At 49.4% G+C, this 23,300-nt stretch overlaps 1 protein-coding gene across 13 annotated transcripts in view; it reads left to right on the top strand.

Moving 5' to 3' along the window:
• Rapgef1 (Rap guanine nucleotide exchange factor 1) overlaps positions 1-23,300 on the top strand; it is a 123,781-nt gene that overhangs the window by 14,386 nt on the left and 86,095 nt on the right. For 2 of the 13 annotated variants that reach the window (XM_028883296.2, XM_028883294.2), the window contains exon 1: positions 8,272-9,411. The exons of 5 other annotated variants lie outside the window; for them this stretch is intronic. In XM_028883296.2, the coding sequence (XP_028739129.1) occupies positions 9,348-9,411 (64 nt within the window). In that variant the 5' untranslated portion in view covers positions 8,272-9,347. Of the gene's footprint in view, positions 1-8,271; positions 9,412-23,300 lie in introns of those variants that run through there. 6 more of the 13 variants (XM_028883299.2, XM_028883297.2, XM_028883301.2 and 3 more) reach the window with 6 other exon arrangements.

Here is a 23,300-nt window from a genome sequence, read left to right as displayed (position 1 = left end):
CCAAACAGTTTTAGAGCAGCAGCCTGTAGTGGCTGCATTAGTGGGCATGTGATTGCTGCTTGATGTGTTATATCTGGGCTGGGAGGGGCACTGGGTGAAGACCCTCCTGGGCACAGTGACTCCTGTGCTGGGCCTGGCCTTTGAGGAGCCTGTGTGATCAGGAAGCCTGTAAGCTAGAGCAGATATTAGACCACTGGGTAGGGATCTTGCTCCCACGTATCAGGGCTTTTCAGTCTGGCAGGCCCCATCCCAGCCCTACCTCCAGGAACTGCGCAGACCCTGGTCAAGCCTGAAGCCCTCAGAGCCCAGAATGGCTGACAAAGTCTTAGGGGTCTGAATGTGCAGCTGGGCTTCACCCTGGGGAGTCGTTGTCTGCACCCAGTGCTGGGTGCTGTTGCAATTCCTGAAGCCTGGACTTCGCAGGGGCTGCATACTGGGCAGTTGCCTGGACTGGGCAGTTGCTCCGAGTTCACGGTGCAGGTGGCAGGCACTGTGAACCTCTGGCGGGATTCCAAGCTGTTGGCCACATTCCTAAGAAAATCTGACTGGCTCATGGGAGGGCCAGAGGGAGGGGAATCTAGACAGAAGCAAGGCCAAGGCTTCCTCAGAAATTTCAGCCCTCTGGGCCCTGTTGGATGGACAGCAAGCTCTGCAGTTCAGTCTGAGATGACCAAGCTAGAGTCTCGGGCCCACGGGTGGCTGCAATCCCATGCGTCACCAGCTGCTGTGTGGACATTAGTAAGATTGTTTCATAACATTTCTCAGGAAACATACTAATGGGGTGGATTGTAAAACAGCACACTTGAATTCCAAAGTTAAGCTTCGAGAAAGTATATATCCAGGAACACACTGGAGCATGATGACTCCTTCTGCTGACTTCCCAAGTGCCTATTCTGTAGGACCCATGACAGGAAGAACTTGGACACCTACCCAGGTCCCTGACCATCCCACCCCCACCCCCAGCCTTTTGTTTGTTTTCAAGACAGGGTCTTGCTTTGGAGCCCAGGCTGGTCTTGGAAATCACAGTCCTCCTGTTTCAACTTTTGGGATCGCAGGCAGGGGCCACCATGCCTTGCTGAGACATAGTATTGGTTTAAGAGGTTCTGAATCTTTGCTTATAAATATCCCCATTATGGCCTCCCAATAAAGAAAGTCACTGAGGGTCCCTGCTCATGTGGACCTTGGCAGATGAAGTGCTGACTGCTCCTCCTGGCCTGTCGATTGCCCCAGGGTGACTGCTCAGAACCCACCCCTCTCACCATCTGGGGCAGGTGGAAAATACTGTCACATATGTGCCCACACAGCTTGTATTGCAGAGGGGCCAGGTTGCTTTGAGAGACCAGTTCAGAAATATGCTGCTTCCAGTACAGGCTTAGTTCCGGAGGGTTCTCATGGGTCTGTATTCTCTGTTGATTCTTTTCTCCCCAGAAACATCTGCTACTTCCCACATCCCATTTACTCAAGCCAGGTGAGCGTCCACATCTGGAAGAGCTGGGGTTAAGAACAGTGAACATGTACAGACAGCTAAAGCTCATCCTCCTTGTGGGAAAGGTTAAGCAATCTCCGCTTCCTATTTTTGGAGTGGATGGAGACAAGAATAGAATCTGTGTCAAATTACGTCTCTTTAAAACTTACTTGTAATGTTTTTAATAATATACCATATATATAGTACAGTGGGTGTGGGTGTGGAGGTCAGAGGACAGTGTGAAGGGTCAGTCCTTTCCTTCCATCATGGGGAGATTGAAATCAGGTTGGCTGAATCATTAGGGCTTCAGTTTGTCATCCAAATAACAATACTGCTCTCCCTCGTGGAAACATTATTGGGAGGATACAAGTGTGTGTCTGTGTTGTTATTCTGCTGCTCTAAGGGCAGTTTCTCTGCTTAGATCAGATCCCCAATGCCCTTCCCATTCCTCTGCATGGGAGCAGTGGCTACAGAATGTGCCCCTCTCCATTAGCATGACGTGGGGACACATTAGGAAAGGGTGACAACTACAGCCCTGACGGTTCTGTCAACTGGTCCTGCTGACACATGGGAGAGCTAAGTGGAAGCCCCTGCTTGGCACTGAAATAAACCCTGCTAATGTGGAGAAGTAGCTTAAAACATTCTCCCAGAACCACTACAATCTGAAGATGCTTCTGAGAGAGAGCAGGGTGAGCAAGGCCTGCTCTTCTCAGTAGACCAGAGGGAGAACGCAGCAGCCTCTAATTAGCTCTGACAAGAAGGTGGCCAGCAGTTTAGCAGCCGTGAAAAAACTGATGGATCTTCCAGTTAATGCAGAGTGTGTCTTGGGATATTAGCTAATTAATTAGAATGATGTATGAGTCATCATGATAAACAAGACATTTAAAAACTAAGCATCTAGTTTGAACTCCAAGTTTCAATCGTGTTGGAAGCCACACAGCACAGCAGCCCTCTCCCAGTGTGGTGGTGAATACTGACAAGCTTCTTCCTGTCCAGATGCTCCCCAGAAGGCGGCTTCCTTCCAGCGCTCTGGTACAGGGTCTTCACCCTCTTGAACTCTCCAGTTTGGAATGTCCTGGGATGAGACTTCTGATCATTTCCTGGGCAGTCCAATCCCTCTCAACTAGTGGTTTTCAACCTGTAGGTTGTGACCCTTTTGGCAAACATCTGTCTCTAAATATAAATTACAGTGCGATTTGTAACAGTACCAAAATTACAATTATGAAGTAGCTCAAAAAAGCTTTATGGTTGGGGTCACCAAACTATGAGGAACCCTATTAAAGGGTCGCAGCATTAGGAAGGTTGAGAACTAGAACCACGGCTCTACGCAGAGACTGTTCCCAAATATCTGTTTCCAGCCCCTCGTTTTTCCTGGTTTATGGCTAGGTATCAGCTTCCTGCTGAGCATCTCTCCATGGATGTGGACCTAGCCTGCTTGGGCTGCTAGGTTGAAATAACTTAAACAGGGTGTAGCTTATAAATATCCATCCCTCACAGGCCTAGAGCTGGGAAGTTCAAGACCAAAGCTCTGGCAAATTGGGTATGCAAGGATGGTGCCTTCTTGCTGTGTCCTCACATGGAAGGGTTCAGGAGTCTCTCTGTGCCCGCACATATGGGCTGTGTCCTCACCAACCAATCATCTCCTCATGAATCACTTCTTGGGAATACAACTTGACTGTGAATTTGAGGTGTACACCAAACATCCTCAAGAGCATAGCAGATGTGTCCAGACTTTGTGTGCCTCCTTTCAAGTTTCCTATCATAGTCTAACTGGTCCTAAACTTGGGATTCTCCTGCCTTAGCTTCCTGAGTTCTGGGACTACAGTGCTGCCAGTCCTGGGCCCATTGCATCTTGGACCCCCTGGCTCAGGCTCAGAAGTCTGAGTCAACCTTGCTATCTGACTATCCTGGATAGTCCATGAGGCTGCCATCTCTGCAGTTCCCTTGGAGCTGGCAACTTGGTTTCTTGTCTCAGAAGTGTCCGTTTATCATTCAGCTGCTAGAGGGTAGATTGGACCCAGCTTGTGTGTCCACAGCCACCTGACCCTGTTTTCACCCTTAGCTCACACCAGCCTCATGGCTTCCCTTCTCCAGCCACTCAGCCTTTGCCAATGCTGCTCCCCTGACTTGGGAAGTTTAGGGGTTCAGGGCAGAAGCCAGAAGCTAAACTTCAGAGGTGGTAGAAGAGGTGTCCAGCCTCTCTCAGAGCAGCAATGCCCCTCGGTGGGACAGATTATGGGACTCCTTAAGGATGCCATTGAGAGTCAGCTGCAGAGGTGAAAAGTGAGCACTTCACTGGCTAGTACATTAGGCATGAGGGAGAGGGGCAGAGGAAGGTAGGGCTGGTGTGGGGCCAAGCTTCAAAGGCCTCTGAATATCAACAGTCGAGACTTCCTCCTGGTGTTCCAGAAAGCAGTGAGGGTGTGAGGATTCTGTGTGTGCTTAGTGCCCCCCCCATTAATTTAATGCCATCAAAATGTGACAGATTATTCCTGTTCAGTTTTAAAACTTCTTTCCAAAACCCATTGTAGTGGACCATATCTGTAACCCTGGAACTTGGGATGTGGGGGCAGAAGTTCAATGCCTGCCTGGGCTACATGAGATCCTGTTTACAAACAAACCCCAAAACCAAACCGCTTTCCTTCCAATTCTAGGCAGAACTGAGGAATCCAGGTGGGCTTTGTTCTCCTTCCTGACCTCAGAGCTAGACGTAGGACCTGGCAGAGGAGCAGTTTCAGGGAGGCTAGATGTCTGGTGCAGCCACAGTAGTTTCTACATGGCCCCCATTTATAGTCTACATTGCTAAGAGGTCCTTGAAGACCAGCCATCTCAAGGAATCTGAGAGGCAAGGGGCTGATTTTGAGGCCTGTGCAACAGGTGAGCTGCTCCCAGGTCATGCCAGTAGCTCCATGCTGGCTCTACCAGGAAGCAGCACAGTTGCCTCCTTGGAGCACCTCCAGCTCTCAGGACTGAGTGGCGGGCAGGTGCTGTGCAGAAACAGCCTGGACCAGCTGTGGAGCCATGCTCCCTGAGACTCATCCACAGGCGGCTCTCTCCATCCTGGGAACTGTTTGAGAAGGATCAGGAGATGTGGCTTTTTGGAGGACATGTGTCATGAGGGGAAGGGGTGTCATGGTATCAAAAGCCCACACCATTTCAGTTAGCAATCCCCCCCCCCCCCCCCCCCCCCGCTTCTGAGGGTCAGGATATCAGCTTTCAGCTGCTGCTCCAGTGCCATGCCAGCCTGCTTGCTGCCCTGCCCCCGACATGATGGCCGTGGACTCTGATTTTCTGGAACCCTGAACCTCTAAGTTAAATGCTTTCTTTTCTAAGTTACTTTGGTCATGGTCTTTTCTAAGTTACTTTTATCACAGCAATAGAAACATAAATTAGACACTTAATTTCCCATTTCATTATAATCGTTAGGACAGATTTGATGATTCTTGGATTTTTAGAAGTTTTAGGATTTTGAGGTGGTAAAAACCATGAACTTCTCTTCCGAGAAAAATGCATGCTATGGTTTAACACTTTAGGGAAAGGACCCTCCCTTTACTTCTCCATTGCTCACTACCTCCTTCGTGTACTTTCAGTGACATGGAACTATCCCTGCTCACCCTTTAATTCTCATCCTCCTTCCTTCCGTGACCTGCGATTGAATTAGGTGGTGTGCTTCCCCAGCATGCCCTCATCGTGGCAATCAAATGACCTGGGTGCATGTCATTCTGAAGCAGGCCGGTGAGTGTGCATGTGTCTCAGGAGAGAATCCTGGGCTTCAGTGACATGCTCCGCTTAAGGGCCTTTGCCTCCTGTGATCCTCTCCTGCGGTGCAGGGATGTCAGCAGATGACCCAAAAATTTGGCCCATGAGCTCTGCCTCATGCCCTTGACACCTGACCTCTGCTCTGCTCAGCCTTTTGAGCATGTGCAGAACCAGGTTCCCCACCCCCCCACCCCCCCATGGAACATTCCCACCAGGCTCCGTGCTTCCTCGTATTGTTGTATTTTTCTCCAGGAGGGAAATGACCAACATCAGACTTTCCTCCCGACAGACGTACACACACAAAGCTGGGTGTCAGCTCCTGGCACCACCCAAGAGCCCCGGGCTGTTTCTTTGGCCCTGTTGGGGTACCCACACTGGCACCTCCCGCAGGCCTTTCCTTTCTGAGCCATTTTACTCGGCATCCTGGCAGTGAGCAGTGCCCTGCACAACCCTGACTTAGATGTCTTCTGCATCCAGCAGTTCATGAGCGGGGCTGAGGGACACTCTCCCTAAAATGTTTCAAACTTTAGGCCACAGTGTTACATTTCTGGTTTATGTTGCTTCCCACGATCAAAATATCATTCCCGTGGCTCAAATATTTGCAAGTGAAGTATTAGTTTAATTGTGGGAGGGAAGTGGGTTATTGAGCAGTGCAGCAGCCCATCTGTGCTCCACGGGCCAGCTTTTGGGAGGGTGAATCATTTCCTTGCGGTTGTAGTCAAGGCTCGTAGTTTGCAGATAATCACAGTGAGCCCGCAACAGTAGCTGCTCTTTAGTGAGGGCCTGCTGTGTGCCAGCACTTTGTAACTTCTTCCTTAGCCTTCAGAGCTGCCTTTCCAGGTGCCTGGCTGCCTTGATAGCATACAGCTTACATACATGAGAAACGAAGGTTTACAACAGTGTTCCGAGTCACAGCTCACTAGCTCAGAAGTACACTCAGACCTTTAAACCAGGCCAGCTGTCCTCCAAAGCCAGTTTCTGCCACGGCCCTCCTTCCTCTTGGTCAGGAGGAAAGTTCTCCTAGGCAAGGATGATGATTGGGGGATGGATGAGGACTCTGAGGAGCTGTTTAGCTGAGTGTCCCCAGCCCCCAGCCCCCACTCCGCACCTGTAGTGTGAAAGAGGCGCTCGCCTGAGTCCGCTTCTGAGTCTGTTGTGTGAAGTGAGTAGCCTGTCACCATTCACTAAGGAACTGTGATGGCCCAAGGCTAGGTTGTCTGGCTGGGGTCAGCATGTCCTCCCAGTGCTTTCTGGTGTTTGTGGGACATGAGGAAGCATGGCCTTGCTGCCTGTGAATAGAGCCATCCACTCTGGTGGCACTGGCTTTTGTTTGCTTTGCTTTTTGAGACAGGGTTTCTCTTGTACTAGCCCCAGAGGCCTGAAACTCACAGTATATAGCCTAGGCTGGCCTAGGACTGCTGGGATCCTCCTCCTTCTGCCTGTCAAGTGCTGAGATCACAGGCTGGAGCCACCATGTCAGCTGTCCTTCAGGTTTTGATTCGTCCTGTCTGTGAGCATCTCCTGTCAGCTCCCTGCATGGGAAGTGGCTGCCGATCTTGACTGACAAGCATATTCACCTTCTGGGATGTTTCTGGGGACACTTTCTCTGACTTGGCAATTCAGAGGGAATCTTTAAAAACGAATTCTTGAGCTCATCTCCACCACCCCACTGGAGCAACACAGGTCTGAACATTTGGAACCAGGGCTGCCTCAGAAGCGTCTGAGTTACCAAGTCCTCAGGAAAAACTGCTCCTGAGAAAGTTGTGTTTGTCATCCGTAGGGATGCTGTTGGGATCTTGGGTTCATTTGCTCATGGAAACCTGCCCCCAGAGTGACAGCTCAGAACTAACAGGGCACAACCTGAGCTCAGCTCTAGACACATGTACTCCTGCTGTTGTTATTGTATATCTATATATGTGTGAGTGTGGGCGTGCACATGCCACGGTGCATGCGTGACAGCCAAAGGACAACTTTCAGGAGTCAGTCCTCTCCCTCCACCTTGGATTTCTACAGGACCAAACTCAGGTCATCAGGCTTTGGGGGCAAGTACTTTCACCTACTGAAGCATCTCACCAGCCCTGAGCCCATGCACTGTGTGGATCCGTCATAGTCGGATGCCTACATCAGCGGCTTTCTAGAGCAGGAGGGGCAGTTATGATGTGGATGACACACCAGGGCAGAGGCCTTGCACGGGTCAGGGTGGTCTCTGTGTGGCTGACCCGTTCCAGTGTGGGGGATCAGGTGGAACTTCTCACTGTTCACTCTTTCACCTATCCACACCTGTGTTCACACGTCAGCATTGCCGAGCACAACTTCTGACAGGATCTTGTCCTGCTGGGCAGCTGCATAAGCTATTTGCCAAATGATGATAAAAGAAAACTTTCTCCAAGTGAAAGATGTTAAAATGCAGGTTCTAACCAGAGCCTCTTTAATGGGTTAGTTTTGGACATATATTAAACTGCACACAGTGTGGAAGAACAAGGTCAGGTAGCATATCTGTAGCTGAAACCTCCTTGAGGAAAGAAAGGTGTTCAAGTGTTTAATGAGAAAGAGACAGGAAGTTACTCCAGCTCATCAAAGAGGCCGGTGTGGTTAGCAGGGCTCAAGCTGGGTTTAAGTCAATCTTGACTAACTAGCAGCTTTGCTGGGCTACCCAGGAATGTGATTCCTGCTGTTGGCTTGTCCAGTGTGTGGGAGCCCTGTACCTGTGGGGACTCAGTGTGCAGTGAGGGAAATGGAACCCTCCTGCTTCTGCCCATTCCTGCATCAACCTTGGAAAGATGAAATGGGTATGGGTTTGTTTTGCCAAGTTTGGAAGCTCAGACTGTGATATTCTGAAATGCGTTCTATGCTGATGGAGGAAAACACAGCACCTGAAGATCTCGTAGAGCTGTAGAGGCCTTCCTGTCCCGCCTCATTTAGCGAAGCCCTTCTTCAGGGCTGGCTGGAGCAGCGCCAGAGTTGAAAAGAGCACTAAGCTTTCCTGTGGTTCCAAGGGTCTGCTTTTGGGTGTTGTCTTCAGGCTACTTCGGTTTGCTGCCATGCCATGCCATGCCACCCAGCTTCACAGACGTGTCTGCTGCGTGCCTCTGGCTGACCTGGAGCCAGGGCTCCCATCTGACCTGCTAGATTAGGGTATGAGGTTGGGAGATTGATTGTGAAGAACATGTCCCAAGCTTTCCTAAGTGGGTCTAGTCCAAAGGACAATAGAGGTGGACTGGTGATGTGTCCACTTAGCAGATAAGAAAACTGAGGCTGCTGGGTTTATAGGTAACACCAGTGGCAGAGTTGAGTTTGAAGTTCTTACCCTGACATTCCTAGCAGCATTTCTAACCCCTCCTGTGGGGGTTGAACTAAATTAGACTTGACACTCACTCTGTTTTTTCTTCCTTTTCCCCGGACTTCATGCCCTTGGGTTTTTCTTCCCAAAACCAGGTGGCAGGACAGCTTCTCCAGAAAATTGTTCTCTCAAATAGAGCTGAAAGGCTGCCTTGGCGTTTTGTTGCCTTTGTGAATGAAGACATCACTTGCATCTGAGCGTTTTGTTTTTCCCTTGGAGCCACAGTGTTCATAAGACCAGCCTGTTTCCCTTGACCATGTCATGGGGCTGAGAACGAGACAGACCTTAAATTGGTGTGACATGGGGGACTGTGCGGGTTACTCACTGCACACCCTAGAATGGCCCATTGTGACTTTCAGCTTCTGGATCACCAATTGCTACTTCTTCCCCTGGGAAAGCAGCGCAGCGATGTGAGTGCAGCCCATTCTCCAGGCTGCTGCTGTGCTAGTGAGGAATGCTGTCCGAGGAGGCCCGGGGAAAGAGCTGCTTAATATAGTTGATTACTGCGACCCACCGGTAGATAGGGCGGTAACACCCTTTCTTCTGGTTTCCTCCAGTACCACCAAAGAATTTGAAAGGCGGGAGCCTGAGACCTTTTCCAGTGACCGAGTTCCTGCTTTTTCCAGAGGGTGTGTCAGCCCTCCTGGGGCTCTGCCTGGGGCTGCTAGGTCATTTGTGTTATCCCAGAGATGAATCCCCTTTCCGCCAGTGATTTGGTTCTTACTCGTCATTCAGTGAAGACGCCTGGGCTGGGAAAGGTGCTGTGATCGGCCGGCTTTAGGGATGGGCAATGCTGTTGAAAAACAGAAGCCCCTGAGACAAAGCCATCTGTGCCCTTGGAAACAAGGTAAGAAAGCTCTGCCCCCATTTTATGGAAGCAAGAGGGTGGTCTTATCTGAGACCCTGGCCCAACTGAATCAGCGTGGGAGCCACCTTCCAGATCAGAGCCAACTCAGTTTGTGGCCTTTCTAAGGGCCGAAACCCACATCACCTCATAATAGCTGGTGTGGCTGGTGGGTGGTTCAGCTCAGGGGCTTCTGTGTTGACATCGTTCAATTTTTAAGACCTAATTCAAGTCAAGAGTTTTGATATTCAGGATTATTTTGTGATAGTTTGGGTGTTTAGTGATAGTTTGGGTGTAAAGAATGTTGTTAAAACTTCTAAGCATGTTTCATCTCCCAAAGATAAATATATACCCATCCTGTTCACCTATTTTCCTCTCAGTGCTGACCCTGACGCTCAGGCTGCTGTGTCAGCTCTGAGGGGAAGAAGAATGGGGTCCATGGCACTGCTGACCCATCAGGCTAGCAGCTGGCCGGTGTGCCAGAGGTGGCACCTGCAGGACTTGGGGACAAGGTCTCGGTATTCAGCCTGTACTGGTCCTGAGTTTGTTGTCTCTTCAGGCTGGCCTCACATGAGGAGTCCTGTTTCAGCCTCCCCAGTGCTGGGCTTACAGGTGGGCGTCGCCCTAGCCATCTTTCCAGGTCCTGCCTAACAGCTACAGTCATGCTTGATTTGTGGTTGGCAGTCGCCTTGTAACTATGGCTGCGTGCGTGCGTGCGTGCGTGTGTGTGTGTGTGTGTGTGTGTGTGTGTGTATGAAGAAGCAGCTGGAAAGAAATGCCTGTGACTGTTGGAACCGAATCACTGAAAGTTTTTCACTTAGAAGGGAAAATAGGTGGGATGTTCTAGCCTTTCCTCATCATTTTCTTGTCTGCTTTTTTTTTTTTTTTTTTTTTTTTTTTTTTTTTTTTTTTTTTTTTGAAGAATACCCCCACTGGATTCCAGTTTAACAGGACAGAATAGGAAGTGGCTAGGGGCTTGAGCTGGGAACTCATCTTTCTTGGGTGCTTGGCATTGAATCCAACACTTGGAACTTGCTAAGCAACCCTGAGCTGCACCCTCAGCCCCTTCCCTACTTTCCTTGGTACTGAGCAGTGTAGGAGAACACTCTTGGTTTTGGATAGTCAAGCTGGAGCATTTAAAGAGCCATGCTTACTGTAATTACCCTGACACAATTCAGCGGAATGAAGCATTTGAAAGTGAGGACTTCCAGATGAGCAAAATCATCTTAACAAACGCCAGGAGCCAGGTGATGGGTCCGTAGTATAATCGTTATAAGCAGTACCTGCATTGTGGCCGGGGCCTCACCCACGCTAGGCAAGTGCGTTACCACTGAGCTACCCCCCACCCCTACCCCCGCGCGCTCTCTTCGGTGTGTTTTTATATGTGTAAAATAAAAGCAAGCACCCACTCACTTAGCTTAACTTGTATAGTTTTTCATTGGAAATGACTGGCTTTACATACGAAAGTACAGAAAGGTCTGAGGTTTGTTTGGCTTTGTCCACTAACTGTAGTGAGAGCAGCTGTAGAGCCATGGTTGATAGTTCATTCCTAGCAAGCAAGCCCTGTGATCCGTGCTTTCCAACTCACCATTTTCTCAGGTGGACTGATTGCTTTATCTAGGGTACACCTGGGACCATGGTTCTCTGGCCCTCACCTCTGCGCCTTTTCCAGTCTTCTTTCAGTGAGGTGGCGGGGTCCTTCCTGGTGGATTCGTGGTGGCTCCAGGCAAGCCACACAGGGAATGGATGGATGAGTGGAAAGTGCAGTGTCCACATTTGCTGCTGCTGGGGCAGCCCAGGAAGCTTCTGTCACTCTCCCCAGCTTGTTGCCCTGGGATGGCTGGTACTCGGAGTAAACGCTGCCAGAGCCAGGGAAGATGTGGAGGGCCAAGCTTTGTTGCATTCTGAAGGCTATTTTATTTTTTATTCATTTATTTATTTGTTTGATTTTTCAAGATAAGGGTCTCTGTGTAACAGCCCAGGCTGTCCTGGAACTCACTATATATAGACCAGGCTGGTCTAGAACTCACAGAGATCCTCCTGCTTCTGCCTCATGAGTGCTGGGATTAAAGGTGTGCCCCACCACCTGGCTCTGAAGGCTATTTTAAAAGAGAGCCTGTGTGCCCCAACAGTTTGTCTCCACACCGTGGGCTGGGGAAGTTGGAAAATTGAAGTTGTATGATGGTGTGAGTGTCCCAACTCTCTGCTGCCCTCCAGACTCTTCCTTCCTTTCTCATATTGGCCCTAGGAAGTCTCACTCAGCTACGCAGCAATTGAAGGTTAGTTACTATCTCCTTAAAATAGATTGTGTGTTGCCATGTGGGTGCTGGGGACTGAACCTAGGTCCTATGGAAAAACAGCCAGTGCTCCTAAACACTGAACATCTCCACCCCACCCCCTCCCTGAAATCCCAGCAGCCAGTACCACCAGGCTGGTGAATGGAGAAGCTAGTGATGTGTTTGCATACAGTGTGGGTGGTAGCCAGGGAAATTAACACCCTCTGAGGAAGGCTGACTATGAAAAGCTTCTGCTCATAGGCTGATAACTAAGTGGGGCCTGCTGTGCCGGGAAAGAACCCAGCAGGCAGGCAGAGGGTAGGTGGGGGAGTTTGAGGGGGTGAGGCTTTACCTCAGCGAAGCAGGGGTGGATTTGTAGCCAGCAGAGGTGTTTAGACCTGCAAGCACAGTGGAGAGGCATCTGGTGTAGCTGGATGTCCATGTGCTGAGTCATAAGTGTCTACCCAGAGCACACAAGGACCAGAGACTCCCTCTGACCACTGACCCAGCTTCACCTTTTGCAGGCCTGCTTCCTGGTGTCTAAGGGAGATGAGAGATGAGGCTTTACTATGCAGTAGCTTTAACAAATGCATACTGCTTGCTAGGAACGCTTGCTGCTATACATTGCTCACTGGAAAGAACCCTGCATTTACTGGGTCCATGGGCATAGACCTTAAGTCGACTCTTTCCCAGAGCCATCAGCTACGGGAGTTTAGATAATTCTCTACTAATGTCCTCCTCTCAAGGGAGAATATGGTGACACTCTTAAAGGACGCTTTGGGGTTACCAGTGTCCATGTGCCCTGGTCACCATTGTTTTTGGTGCAAACTCCCAGAATATTGCTCCTATAGTACTCCCAGGAGACTCAGTTTTCCCTTACTGGCTACTGTTTTTGTTTTGTTTTTTGTTTTGTTTTCCAGTTATACAATGGTTAAGAGCGTGCCTTCAAGCTAGGGTGCCAGGGTTGAATTCTCTCATTTTCCAGTTTTTGGCAGTCAAATAGAGAGAACGTACATTTGGCTATAGATGAAATAATCTTACATTATTTGTTATCCCTCCCATCCCGGTGCTGGTGATGGACACAGGGCCTTGTATGTGGTATGCAAGCACGCTGCCCTGAGCTGCATCCTCTGCCATGATACTACATTAAGGAAAACAGTGGTAAAATACAGAAGAAAACACATGCCGAGTTCCTACAGGATCTAAAACCTTGAAAGAAGACAGAAGCTGCTGCTGCTGCTGTTTTCCAGAGCCCTGCACATGCACACACCCGTGGTTTGGTATAGTCACAAGCGCGCGCGTGTGTGTGTGTGTGTGTGTGTGTGTGTGTGTGTGTGTGTGTGTGTGTGTGTGTAATTCCCCTTTGATGTCAGGCTTCTGTGTGGCCCCACAGCTCCTGTAATGGTGGTGGCATGCCATCGTGTTGATGTTGCACACCGTTGTAAGTTAGCCATCTGCCGTTGATGCCGAAACTGCCGGTCTTTGGCTGCTGCAGGTGGGAGCAACACCAGGACCAGAGCTGTGGATAAGTTTCCTTAGGATAAATTCCCAGCATCACATTCCCAAGATGGGAACATAGAATAACTTGAAGGATCTCGCCATGTTGTTTTCTCAAAGGGGAGGTGTCTGTCCACATCTCACAAATGAGACATAAATTCCCCAGTTGGCCTCAAGCACATTAGCATCCAGTGTCCCATCTGTCTTGAGATTTTCTTAGGAAACTTGAGCTGCACTTGAAGTGCCGCAGTGATGCATTATCTGAGGAAAGGATAGCCAGGGCCACCAGCGTGGGAAGAAGCTGTTTGTTACAACATTCTCATCCCCACAGTCCTTTGCTTTGGGCTTTCCTTGGTTGCATTTAAGTGGCAAGTTTCGGTGAAAGAGGAACAAGGCTTTGTTTAAGGATGCCCATTTGTTGTCAATACTTTTTGTCTTCTGTCTCCCAGAGATTACTGATTATTAAAAATTGTTCTCTCGTGGGACATGTAGAATGAGCCAAGGAGTACTTGCATTGTTAGTGTCGGACTGACTGCTGGGTTTCAAGGCAAACAACCCAACTTGTCCTTTTTTCCCAACTGCTCATAAGTGATGAGGCTCCAGCTCTGCCGCCACTAAAATAGAACAAGGTGTGTTATATACATCAGTAATCCCATACGGAAGGCTGAGCCCAGAGGATCTTGAGTTGAAGGCCACCTGGGCTATGTATTGAGACCTGGCCTGTAATAAATACAGCCACAATAAATGGCTGTGGTGCTCTTAATTAGCTTGCTTGAGAGCAGTCGGGACCAATACATGTAGTACCTCAGAATGTGAATAAATGTGATGGATGAGGAGGGCTCTAAGTGAGGGTCAAAGCCATGTGTGAATCAATTCAAGAAGGTTCGGGACGGAAGGAAAAGCTTTAAAAGCAGGTTACGTGGCATCCTTTTGAAATCACACGTCTTGGGCTATAAGGGTAAAGATCTTCTAAAAGGGTTACCTAATTTTAACAGTGGAGGGATCAAGGTGGGGCATGAAATCCTGCAGCTTGTATCTTCTGTCACCAGTGCCGGAACAGGGATGGACAGTGTATTCAGTACTGCCAGGAAACAGCACATTGTATGGCTTATTTCCTAGTTACATGTTACATGGTACATTGTAAATATTCTGTAGTATGGAAAACATTTTACATGTAGAGTGTAATGCCTGTAAAATACAGTGGATAGCATGTGTCACATGCACCATATGTGATACATCACGGTGGTGTGTATAGCAGTGACCAGTAGCTGCTGGGATGTGGTATTAGGCAATGCCTGTGGCTTCCTGTGTGCCAAGTGTGATACCAAAAGATTGACACGCACAGTGGCTTCCGTTTGCACACAGTAGGCGTCTAACTCGAACCTTCCATAAACTGATTTTTTATTCAGTAGGGATCAGCTATGGGGAATGGAAACTGTAAGTGGGAAGGGATTTTTCTCATGAGAAGTGTGGGGTGTTGTTTTGGGTGTGGGTAAGAAAAGGGAAGGAAACTTGGCTCTGTCATCAGATAGCTCCAAATTTAGAACAATGTCTGTCCTGAGCCACTGGCTGTAGAATGTGCTTCACCCTGGGAACGTGTATAACATTCATTTCCAGGTTTCAAGACTTCTTTTCCAGCTGTGTGGAGGCTGTTGCCGTTATCTACTGTGATAGCAGTGGCCAGCAGCCACCCAGCATCTCCAGTTACTTTCCAAGGATTGCTTGTAAGACTCTTGGGAACCTTATAAGACTACAGACTAACGCTGAGAAGTTTGTCTTAGAGTTCATCTGTGTTAGGGTCTGTAAACATAAAGGACCAGGTGGTATTTTAGAAGAAACAAAGTCAAGACTATTATGTAGGTGTTTACATAAACATTTAAAATATGAAAACCATTCCTTGGTTGCAGGCTATAAACAAGGAGCCTGCACAAAAGATGGCTGGTGGAATTCTGGATGATAGGCAGTTTACTAACCCCTGACCTCCAGAGTCTTGGTCTGGATGTTTTCTGTGGTCATTGCTCCTCTGGGAGGTCAGCAACATGTTGTCCCTTACCCACACAGGGTGTAGAAGACATTTGTGATATCCAGACTGGAGGGGAGCTGGGTATCACACAGAGTGCTCACCACTGTGTTTGGAATGGGTCTGCTGCGCCTTCTGCTGTCCAGCTGGCCCCACACATCCAAACTTTTATTGTCAGGAGAGGAGGCTTTAGTGTTCCCTTTGCCATTGAATAGGCTGTGGCACTAAGTATAGTGGAATCATCCTCCCTGGCAAGTGAGCTCTAGCCAAAGTAAAATGTTTCCAGTGGGAGAAAAAAGTCAATTTCATTATTCACATTGCAGATTGAAGGGTATCCATTGAATGTGTGCCACAGGCACTGTTCTAGGCTCAGGAATAACTAACAAGCACAAATCAGTGCTGCCCCCTGGAGTCTACAAGTCTGTACACAAACAGGTGAGAGGTAGTGTCTTGGATAGTAGGCAGGTGTCCTGTACATGGCAGAGAGGGGCCGAGGGTGTCCAGTGCTTGGGAGTCTTAGTGCTACATAGGAAGGAGAAGGTGGAGGCCCAAGTGTTGTGGATATCCACGCTAGAATGCTCTAGAAGGTGCAGCCTGAGGACTTTGAAATGGGAGCCCAGGAGCATCCTGGGACAAGCTAGTCTGGAGAGTGGCATCATATGAACATATGAGGCCATGGACACAACTGCAGAAAGTGGGGAAACGTTTTGGGATAGGGAAAGTTTGGGCTGGGATTTGGAAGAGGGAGGCAGCCAGGATAACTGCAGAGCTTCTGGCCTGCATATCTGCAGAGCTGCTGCTGCAGATAGCTTGAAGAGGCCAGTGGGACAGACTATGGGACAGGTGGAAGCTGAGCTGAGTTTGGGATGTTTGGGAGAAATCTAGGAAGTAGCCCTTAGGCTGTTGAATATAAGAATGTGGGGAAGCCACTCGGTGAATCCCAGCACTCGGGAGGCAGAGGCAGGTAGATCTCTGAGTTCAAGGCCAGTCTGGGCTACAGTGTGAGTTCCAGGACAGGTAGGGATATACAGAGAAACCCTGTCTTGAAAAACAAACAAACAAATGTGGCGTTCACGACTAAGAAGCCAAGTGACTAAAAATGCTTGACCTGAGTTCAAATCCCAAGCACCCATTTAAAAAACCAGGTGTGGGTGTGCTCACACCAGTTATCCCAGCATTGTGGGGACCAGTGGCATGATTATCACCGGGGCTTGCTGGCTGTCACTGTAGCTCAGGTTCAGTGAGAGGCCCTGTCTCAAGAAAGCAAGACAGAGAGTGGCCTCTGGCCTCTGCAAGCATTCCCATATATGCACGTGTGCCACGTAGCACACATACACACGTGCACTCACACATACATGCACTCTCTCTCTCACACACACACACACACACACACACACACAGTCAAAAATGAAGAACACGGGATTCAGAAAAGAGTTGCCTTTTGAAAGTTATCTTCATAAAGGTGGGCAAAGCTTATCTGAGAATTAAGTTGGAGGTGGAGGCCTGGACAAGAGCTCCAGAGCATCCAGCATTAGAAAGGGTGGGAGACACCAGGTAGAAAGCCTCCTTGGAGGCAAGGAGCAAAGTGGGAGGCAGGTAGGGTACCCTGAAAGCCTGATGTGGAAAGTGCTGCTGTGGAGAGAGGATGCTGAGGTGCCAGGTAATGCTGTGTTGGGTCCTAGTGCCTGAGGACTGAGACCTGGCTACAGGACCTGGCACCTTAGCAGTCCCTGGGGGTCTTGCCAAGTGACACCAGTGGAATTTGGAGATAGAAGAGTGAAGGGAGTCACAGCAAGGAGGTGGCCACTAGAAACATGCGCAGTTTTTCCAGCTTTGCTGCACAGAGCAAACGTGAGATAGCAGTCATGAGGGGCGGGTGGTCCAAGGGAACTTCTGAAGAGTGGGCTGATAGTGTGACTGAGATCTGCAGGAGAACAGGAGAGGTAGGTGGTGAAGAAGAGAACCGCTGTATTAGGAGTTGCCAGCCGCAGCTTCGCCACACTCAACTGTCCCTAAGGCAGCTCTTGCTGGCAGTCGCCTTTCACTTACCGAGCTGAACTATAACTAGTATCTAGTCTGTGTTTCTGCACCTGGAAGTTTAGGCTGCTCTGCTGGCTTCTGTCCCTCAAGTGTCTGCAGACCGCTACCAGAAGTCCCCTCTGTGTCTCCAGCCAGTCTCCTACAGTGGCAAACCTCCCAGGGAGTCGAGGCAGAGAGGGCAGCAACTTCTGGCTCCTGATAGGAGATTGTAAAATTACCTTGCCGAGATGTGTGGGTGCAAGGATGGGAAGGCTTTGGGTCACTTCTGCACACTGTGCCACTGTTCCCTGGGGACTGTGATGTTGCATTTGAGCTTTACTGGAACTCTCAGTAGTAGACATACTGGTCACGAGTAAGCACATGGTATCCAAGTTTAAGATTACAGGCTGGTGGGTGGCAGAGTCAGGGCCCACACCTGGTCTCTAGAGTGTCTGAATACGTTCCTTCCCTATTTCACCTTCCATGATGTCTGTCTCTCTCCTTTAGAGAAGATGAACAATGGTTTGTTAGTTGTGTCATCAAGGGCATTGACCTGAATGGGGATTGTCTTGCTGTGGCCTGCCTGTTAAACTGCATATGACTGGACAGCTGCATTTATTAGAATCCCATCAGGGTCACTGTGGCGTGTTTCATTATTGCCATTTCTGCTCTCAGCTATTCCTTCACTTTTCCTTTGTCAGCCGAGTCTCCTAGGTCGCGACACACACACACACACACACACACACACACACACACACACACACACACACACACACAGCCTCCTCCAGCTTCCTTGCCCACTGTTATCATGCCTCATCCTTACATCCTTTCTTTCCGGCCCTGACACTGGGCCACTTTGCCAGTAGTCTGCGACTAACCTTCTCTGCTCAAGCCCTCCTCTTCTAAAACTTGTGTAATTGACCCCTTTCTGCTCAGCACCCTGGGCTTCCACCTTCCCAAGGGCAGAATCCAGAAGGTAATGATGTATGCAGTGGCATCCAGGAACTTTGGCTCCATCCCTGTAAGTATATCCGTGGGCAAGTCATTTGCCTTCAGCTTCCTGAGCTCAAGAAGAATGTGCTAATGGAGCTGTGTCATAGGCCACTCGGTGAGTGTGAGGGCTGCAGTGTCCACACTTCAGCCTAGGGCTGTTCTCTTACAGCAGCTATGCTGTGCCTGTATCCTGACTTCTGCCTCTCGTAGCCCTTCAGTTTCCTCTGTGCCCAGCGGGTGCCCCACCCCGCCACTTAGAGCAGCAGCTCAGCCCATTAGGAGAGCAGCTGGGGAGATGGCTGGGTAGGGCTGGCCCTGCAGTCTCTGAGGAGATGACATTTGATTGGAGAGCAGAGACCTCTCTGCAAACGTGTTACATACTCTCTTTGGGCAAAGGAAGACTATCAGTAAGTTTGTAAGTTTGGTTGTGATGCAGGACCCTTTAATCTAGCCTGTGTGGACAGGAGCTAAAGAGCTTTGCCCTCCCTCCCTGGAGGGAGGTTGAGCCTTCCCTGGAGGAGAGCCAGGGGCTGGGTCCTGAGGGAGCGTCGCTCTGGCCTGCCCTGCTCTGAGACAGCTGATGCTGGGACAGGGAGGTGGTCTCTCTTCCTTTGTTACTTGCAGTCCCAGGAAGTAGTCCCCTGCTGCATACTTACCATGGAACCCTGAGATCACTTACTCGGTCAGCCTGGCTCTGTGCATCTGTAGAAACAGCTGACATCCATCGCCTGAGGAGGGGGAGGCAAACTACATGAACCCGTGCTTATGAGTGCTCCTCCTGGGGCCAGCTGTGATTGAGTGCTCCACCTGGGGCCAGCTGTGATTGAGTGCTCCACCTGGGGCCAGCTGTGATTGCAGTTACTGTACAGGCTTCGTGCTTTAAAACTGTTTCATTACATACACCTCAGTTTTAATTTTGTGGCAGGCCTGAGGTGGGGATGTCTTGTCACAGCACATGTGTGGAGGCTGGGAAAACAGCTTGCCAGAGTCAGTTCTCTCCTTACACTGTTTGTTTTTGGGACTCAATCTCAACTTGAAGCTTTGCAGCTCTCTCTCCCTCTCCCTCCCCCACCCCCGTCTCTAGGTTTCACAGGTTGTCTTCTGTGTTGGGACTCACTGGTTAAGGAGTCCTCCTCTAGCACTTTCACCATGGCTCCTTACACAGTTGCCTTTGTCCACTCTCCCCAAGGTTGCATTATCAGACACCACTGAGCGCAGCGGCCAGTGCTAGTTCCTTTCTGCCCAGGCTATCAGGAGCTCTGCATTCATTGCTCGGTGTCTTTAGTTTCCCAGCTACAGTTTGCAACTTGCTGTTTGCTGAGTTGCTTGCTTGAGTTGCTTGCTTGGGATCTAGGGCTCAGTTGAGACCTAAGGGGAGTATCATGGAGTCACGGTCCCCCTGGAAAGTGCCTGGAACCATCTGTAACATACAGTTCACAACAGAATCATCAGGCGTGGGGTCTCTGTTACATATACTTTATTCTTCTTTTTATATCCCCGTGAGATGTAGACACCTAAGCAGCTACATTGATTGATACACATGGGAGCAGAGGCAGTAGAATTGTAAGTGGGAAGCTGGCCTAGGCTATGTAAAAACCTTTTTACTGGACCTGAATCCTTAGAAAAAACAAACAAACGTTGATCTGCATGAGCTGACTGTCACCGTGGTGGCCCTGCACCCGGTCCCTGGTCTTCATATCCAGCTGGAGCGCCCTTCCGCTCTGGATCAGCATAGTCCCTGTCTACCCTCTGCCTTCTTTCTCTTCTGAATACTGTCTTCTGGGGAGAGTCATGCTGTGGCATCTGAGGCTTCCTGCCAAACACGCATGGGTGAGCTTAGCTGCCTGCTCCTGCCCTCCTCTCTCACAGCCTCCTGGGAGCCTGGCTCAGCCAGGAAATCCTCCTGCCTCTGAGACGGTTAGAGCATCCTGAGCAGTGAGTCCTAGAGAATGATGGTTTGTCAGAGAGTGTAAAGTTTTTTTTTGTTTTTCACCATAGTTGTTTTAATGTGGAATGTCTGTGCAAGTCTTTTACATGTGAGATGCAGTGGGGAGGATGGTCAAGTTCCTGTACTTCATCCTCCCTGAAAACCTCATCAAGGTCAGGATCTGGGTTCCAAGACCCAGTTTAATGGAACTTGCTCTCAACCCCTTCTGAGCTTGCTGGTAGGCATCAGGGCACTTAGCTGTAATACAGGACAGTACTCGCCATCTGTGAGATATGGGGACTCTACACCAGCACTATCAGCTCCAGGTGGCCCTGTTTTTCTCTAGTTTTGCCTAGAGGACCCTCTGCCCTTGCTGGCTCATCCCTGGGCAGTTAGCCATTGACCTATTTAATGTCTTCAGGAAGATGAGCCAGACCATTTGGTTCTATGTCAGAAGTTTGAAAGAAGCATTGAGATCCTTTTTGGACATCTGAATTGAAGACTGGCCTGCAGGATGGGAGCCAGGCATCCCAGGGATGCCTTCGAGTCAAGACAGTAGTATTCAGAAGGTGTGCTTTCTTGTGTTTATGTGACAAATGTTGATTGTGTACCTGCTGCATACCAGGAGTAGCTGTCAGACCATACACTTCTAGAATGACCATAAACATTATTCATTAATGAGTTACACATACACATAGAATATAGGAGAAGGCGGTAAGTACCATGGATATCAGGGGTCCCAGGGTGAGGGGCAGGTTAGAGAGTTCAAAAGGGCAGTGAGGGCCTCACTGAGAAGGTATACTTTGTGTAGTCAGTCTTGGAGGGGCTGAGGGAACTGGCTAAGTGGACTTCTACTATGCAGCATTCAAGGCACGGGGATGAGGGAAATTTTCCAGGGAGTGGTGGGGAAGCGGGTTTGGTGGGTTCGGAGTGGCAAGATCTCATTGGCTTTGAAGGCTATGCAAAGGCTTCTACACATGCCGTACGAGACAGAGTGGTGTTGCAGGACTGAACAAAGCAGTGAATCTTTTTTTCTTTGCTGTACCAGAGCTAGAGCCCAGGACCTTGCAAATGGCAATGAGCCACATCCCACTGTTTTGAAAATACAATGGGGCGGGGCCCTTAGGCTCGTACAGTAACACAGGTTGGAAAGATGTTGGGAATGTGGTTGGCTCTAAGCATGACTTGGAAGTTAGAGCCAACAGTGTTTCCTGATGGATTGGATGTGGGCTTGAGGGTAAAAAGAAGAACCAAGGATGGACGAGTCTCCTAACCTGTACGTAGTTACGTAGTCCAAGGGTGAAGCTGCCATGGACTCAGGTTGGGAGGAGAACGGCACATCACCTTTGTCCAGTACTTGTAAGATCTCTATATGTATGTATGTATGTATGTATGTATTCCCTCTATCTCTCTGACGGTCAGATACATGAGATGATCTGGGCCAGAGGTGTGATCATTGGCATAGAATATCTTTAGAGCTCAAGAGTGGGTGCACTCCTACAGAGGAGTCTCCAGCGTAGGTAGAACCTAGGACAGAGCCAGCTGAGTGAGGAGTGAGGTGGGTAATGGATTGAAGCCCACAGCTTTCTTCTGGCCCTTCCTACCTTCTGCTGGGTACCTCCCCTTGGTTCCCAGAGACTCCTTACATCCTTCCAGTCCTCCTTTTTTCTGAAGCAAGACCTTGGGTTTCTGTTCCTTGCTACCAAAAGAGCCATGGCTGGAGCAGTACTATCTTCCGACTTCGCAGGCAGGAGGCGGCCAGTGTCTCCTTGGCTTGTTCCAGGTAGTCTAGCGAGAGCTGGCTCCAAAGTCAGTTTGGCGGCTTGCTCGAGTGGAACCCACTACACTTAGGAGCTGTTGCTGACCTCACCCTGGTGTGGTGTTTGATGTAACTTGTGTTTCAGATGGTCCCAGACGTAGAGAGATTGGACGAGGCTTCGTAATGAGACATAACGCAGTGACAGAAAGTGAGGCACTAAGTGGGTAGTTCATTAGTTAACTCTGTTCCTGTCTCACGCTCACTCAGCAAACACCTAGTAAGGGGCAGTACTATTAGGCAGAAACCTGGCCTCCTTGTCGGAACCACAGGACACAGAATCAACTATCTGCCTGTTTTATTAGATGCTCTGAGCATGGCACGTGGCTGGTGGCCTGATGCATAGAGAAATCACTGTGATTCGCTATTTCGGTAGATGTTCTAGGGCTGTGGCTCTCAACCTGTGGGTCGTGACCCCTTTGAGGGGAGTAAACAACTCTTTCACAGGGGTATCCTGAGATCATTGGAGAACAAAGATATTTACGTTACTATTCATAACAGTAGCAAAATCACAGTTACGAAGTAGCAACGAAGATAATTTTATTTATATGTCGGGGGTCACCACAGCATGAGGATCTATATTAAAGGATCACAGCATTAGGAAAGTGGAGAACCACTGCCCTAGGGTTTTAGGGAACCCGGGTTGAGAAGTGGAAATAGCTGGGTAGGTGCATAATTACAGACCAGTCAACGCCATGAAAGATCAGAGGTGAGATCTGACAGCTAAGTCAGAGTTAACTAGGTGAAGGGTCAGGCGGGCCCCTGGGGAGGGGGGAGGTGACACTTCTAGAAGGAAATCATGGGCATAGGCCCTGGTGAGGTGGAAGTGTGGGTGACTGAGGGATGACTTGTCATCGTCAGCCTTGCGCTTAGGGCACTTTCAGGCTGAGTAGTCTTCAAGTGTTTTAAGTGGCATGTGTGCCTGCGAGATTGATGGAGAGATGGGATTGATTTGAGGAGATGACAGGAGCATCCTGGCATGGGAGAACGCACTGCAGAGGCACTCATGGAGCTCACAGGTTGGGCTAAATTCATACATACAGACCGTTCATGATGGGACAGTGGGACAGAGCTCCTGGAGGGAGAGAAGGTAAAATAGAAGCCGGGGGAGGTAGGGAGATCTGGTGCTCGAATAGGGCTGACGTCAGGGTGAATTTGGCTGGCTGTGTGGACAGTGACCAGCCAGTGAGGTGTGGAGTACTAGAGAAGACCTGTTGCTGTCTGGGTTTATTTATCAACACTGAACAGTGATCCGTGGAGACTTTGTCAGTTTACATTACCATGGGCATTCAAACTGCTGTCTGTAGGTATTTATATGCATGAAATAACATCTTCCCCTGAGTT

The sequence above is a fragment of the Peromyscus leucopus genome, chromosome 4, assembly GCF_004664715.2.
Source record: "Peromyscus leucopus breed LL Stock chromosome 4, UCI_PerLeu_2.1, whole genome shotgun sequence".
Lineage (NCBI taxonomy): Eukaryota > Metazoa > Chordata > Mammalia > Rodentia > Cricetidae > Peromyscus > Peromyscus leucopus.
The sequence above is the reverse complement of the archived record's forward strand: the minus strand, read 5'-3'. Positions and strand labels throughout refer to the sequence as shown.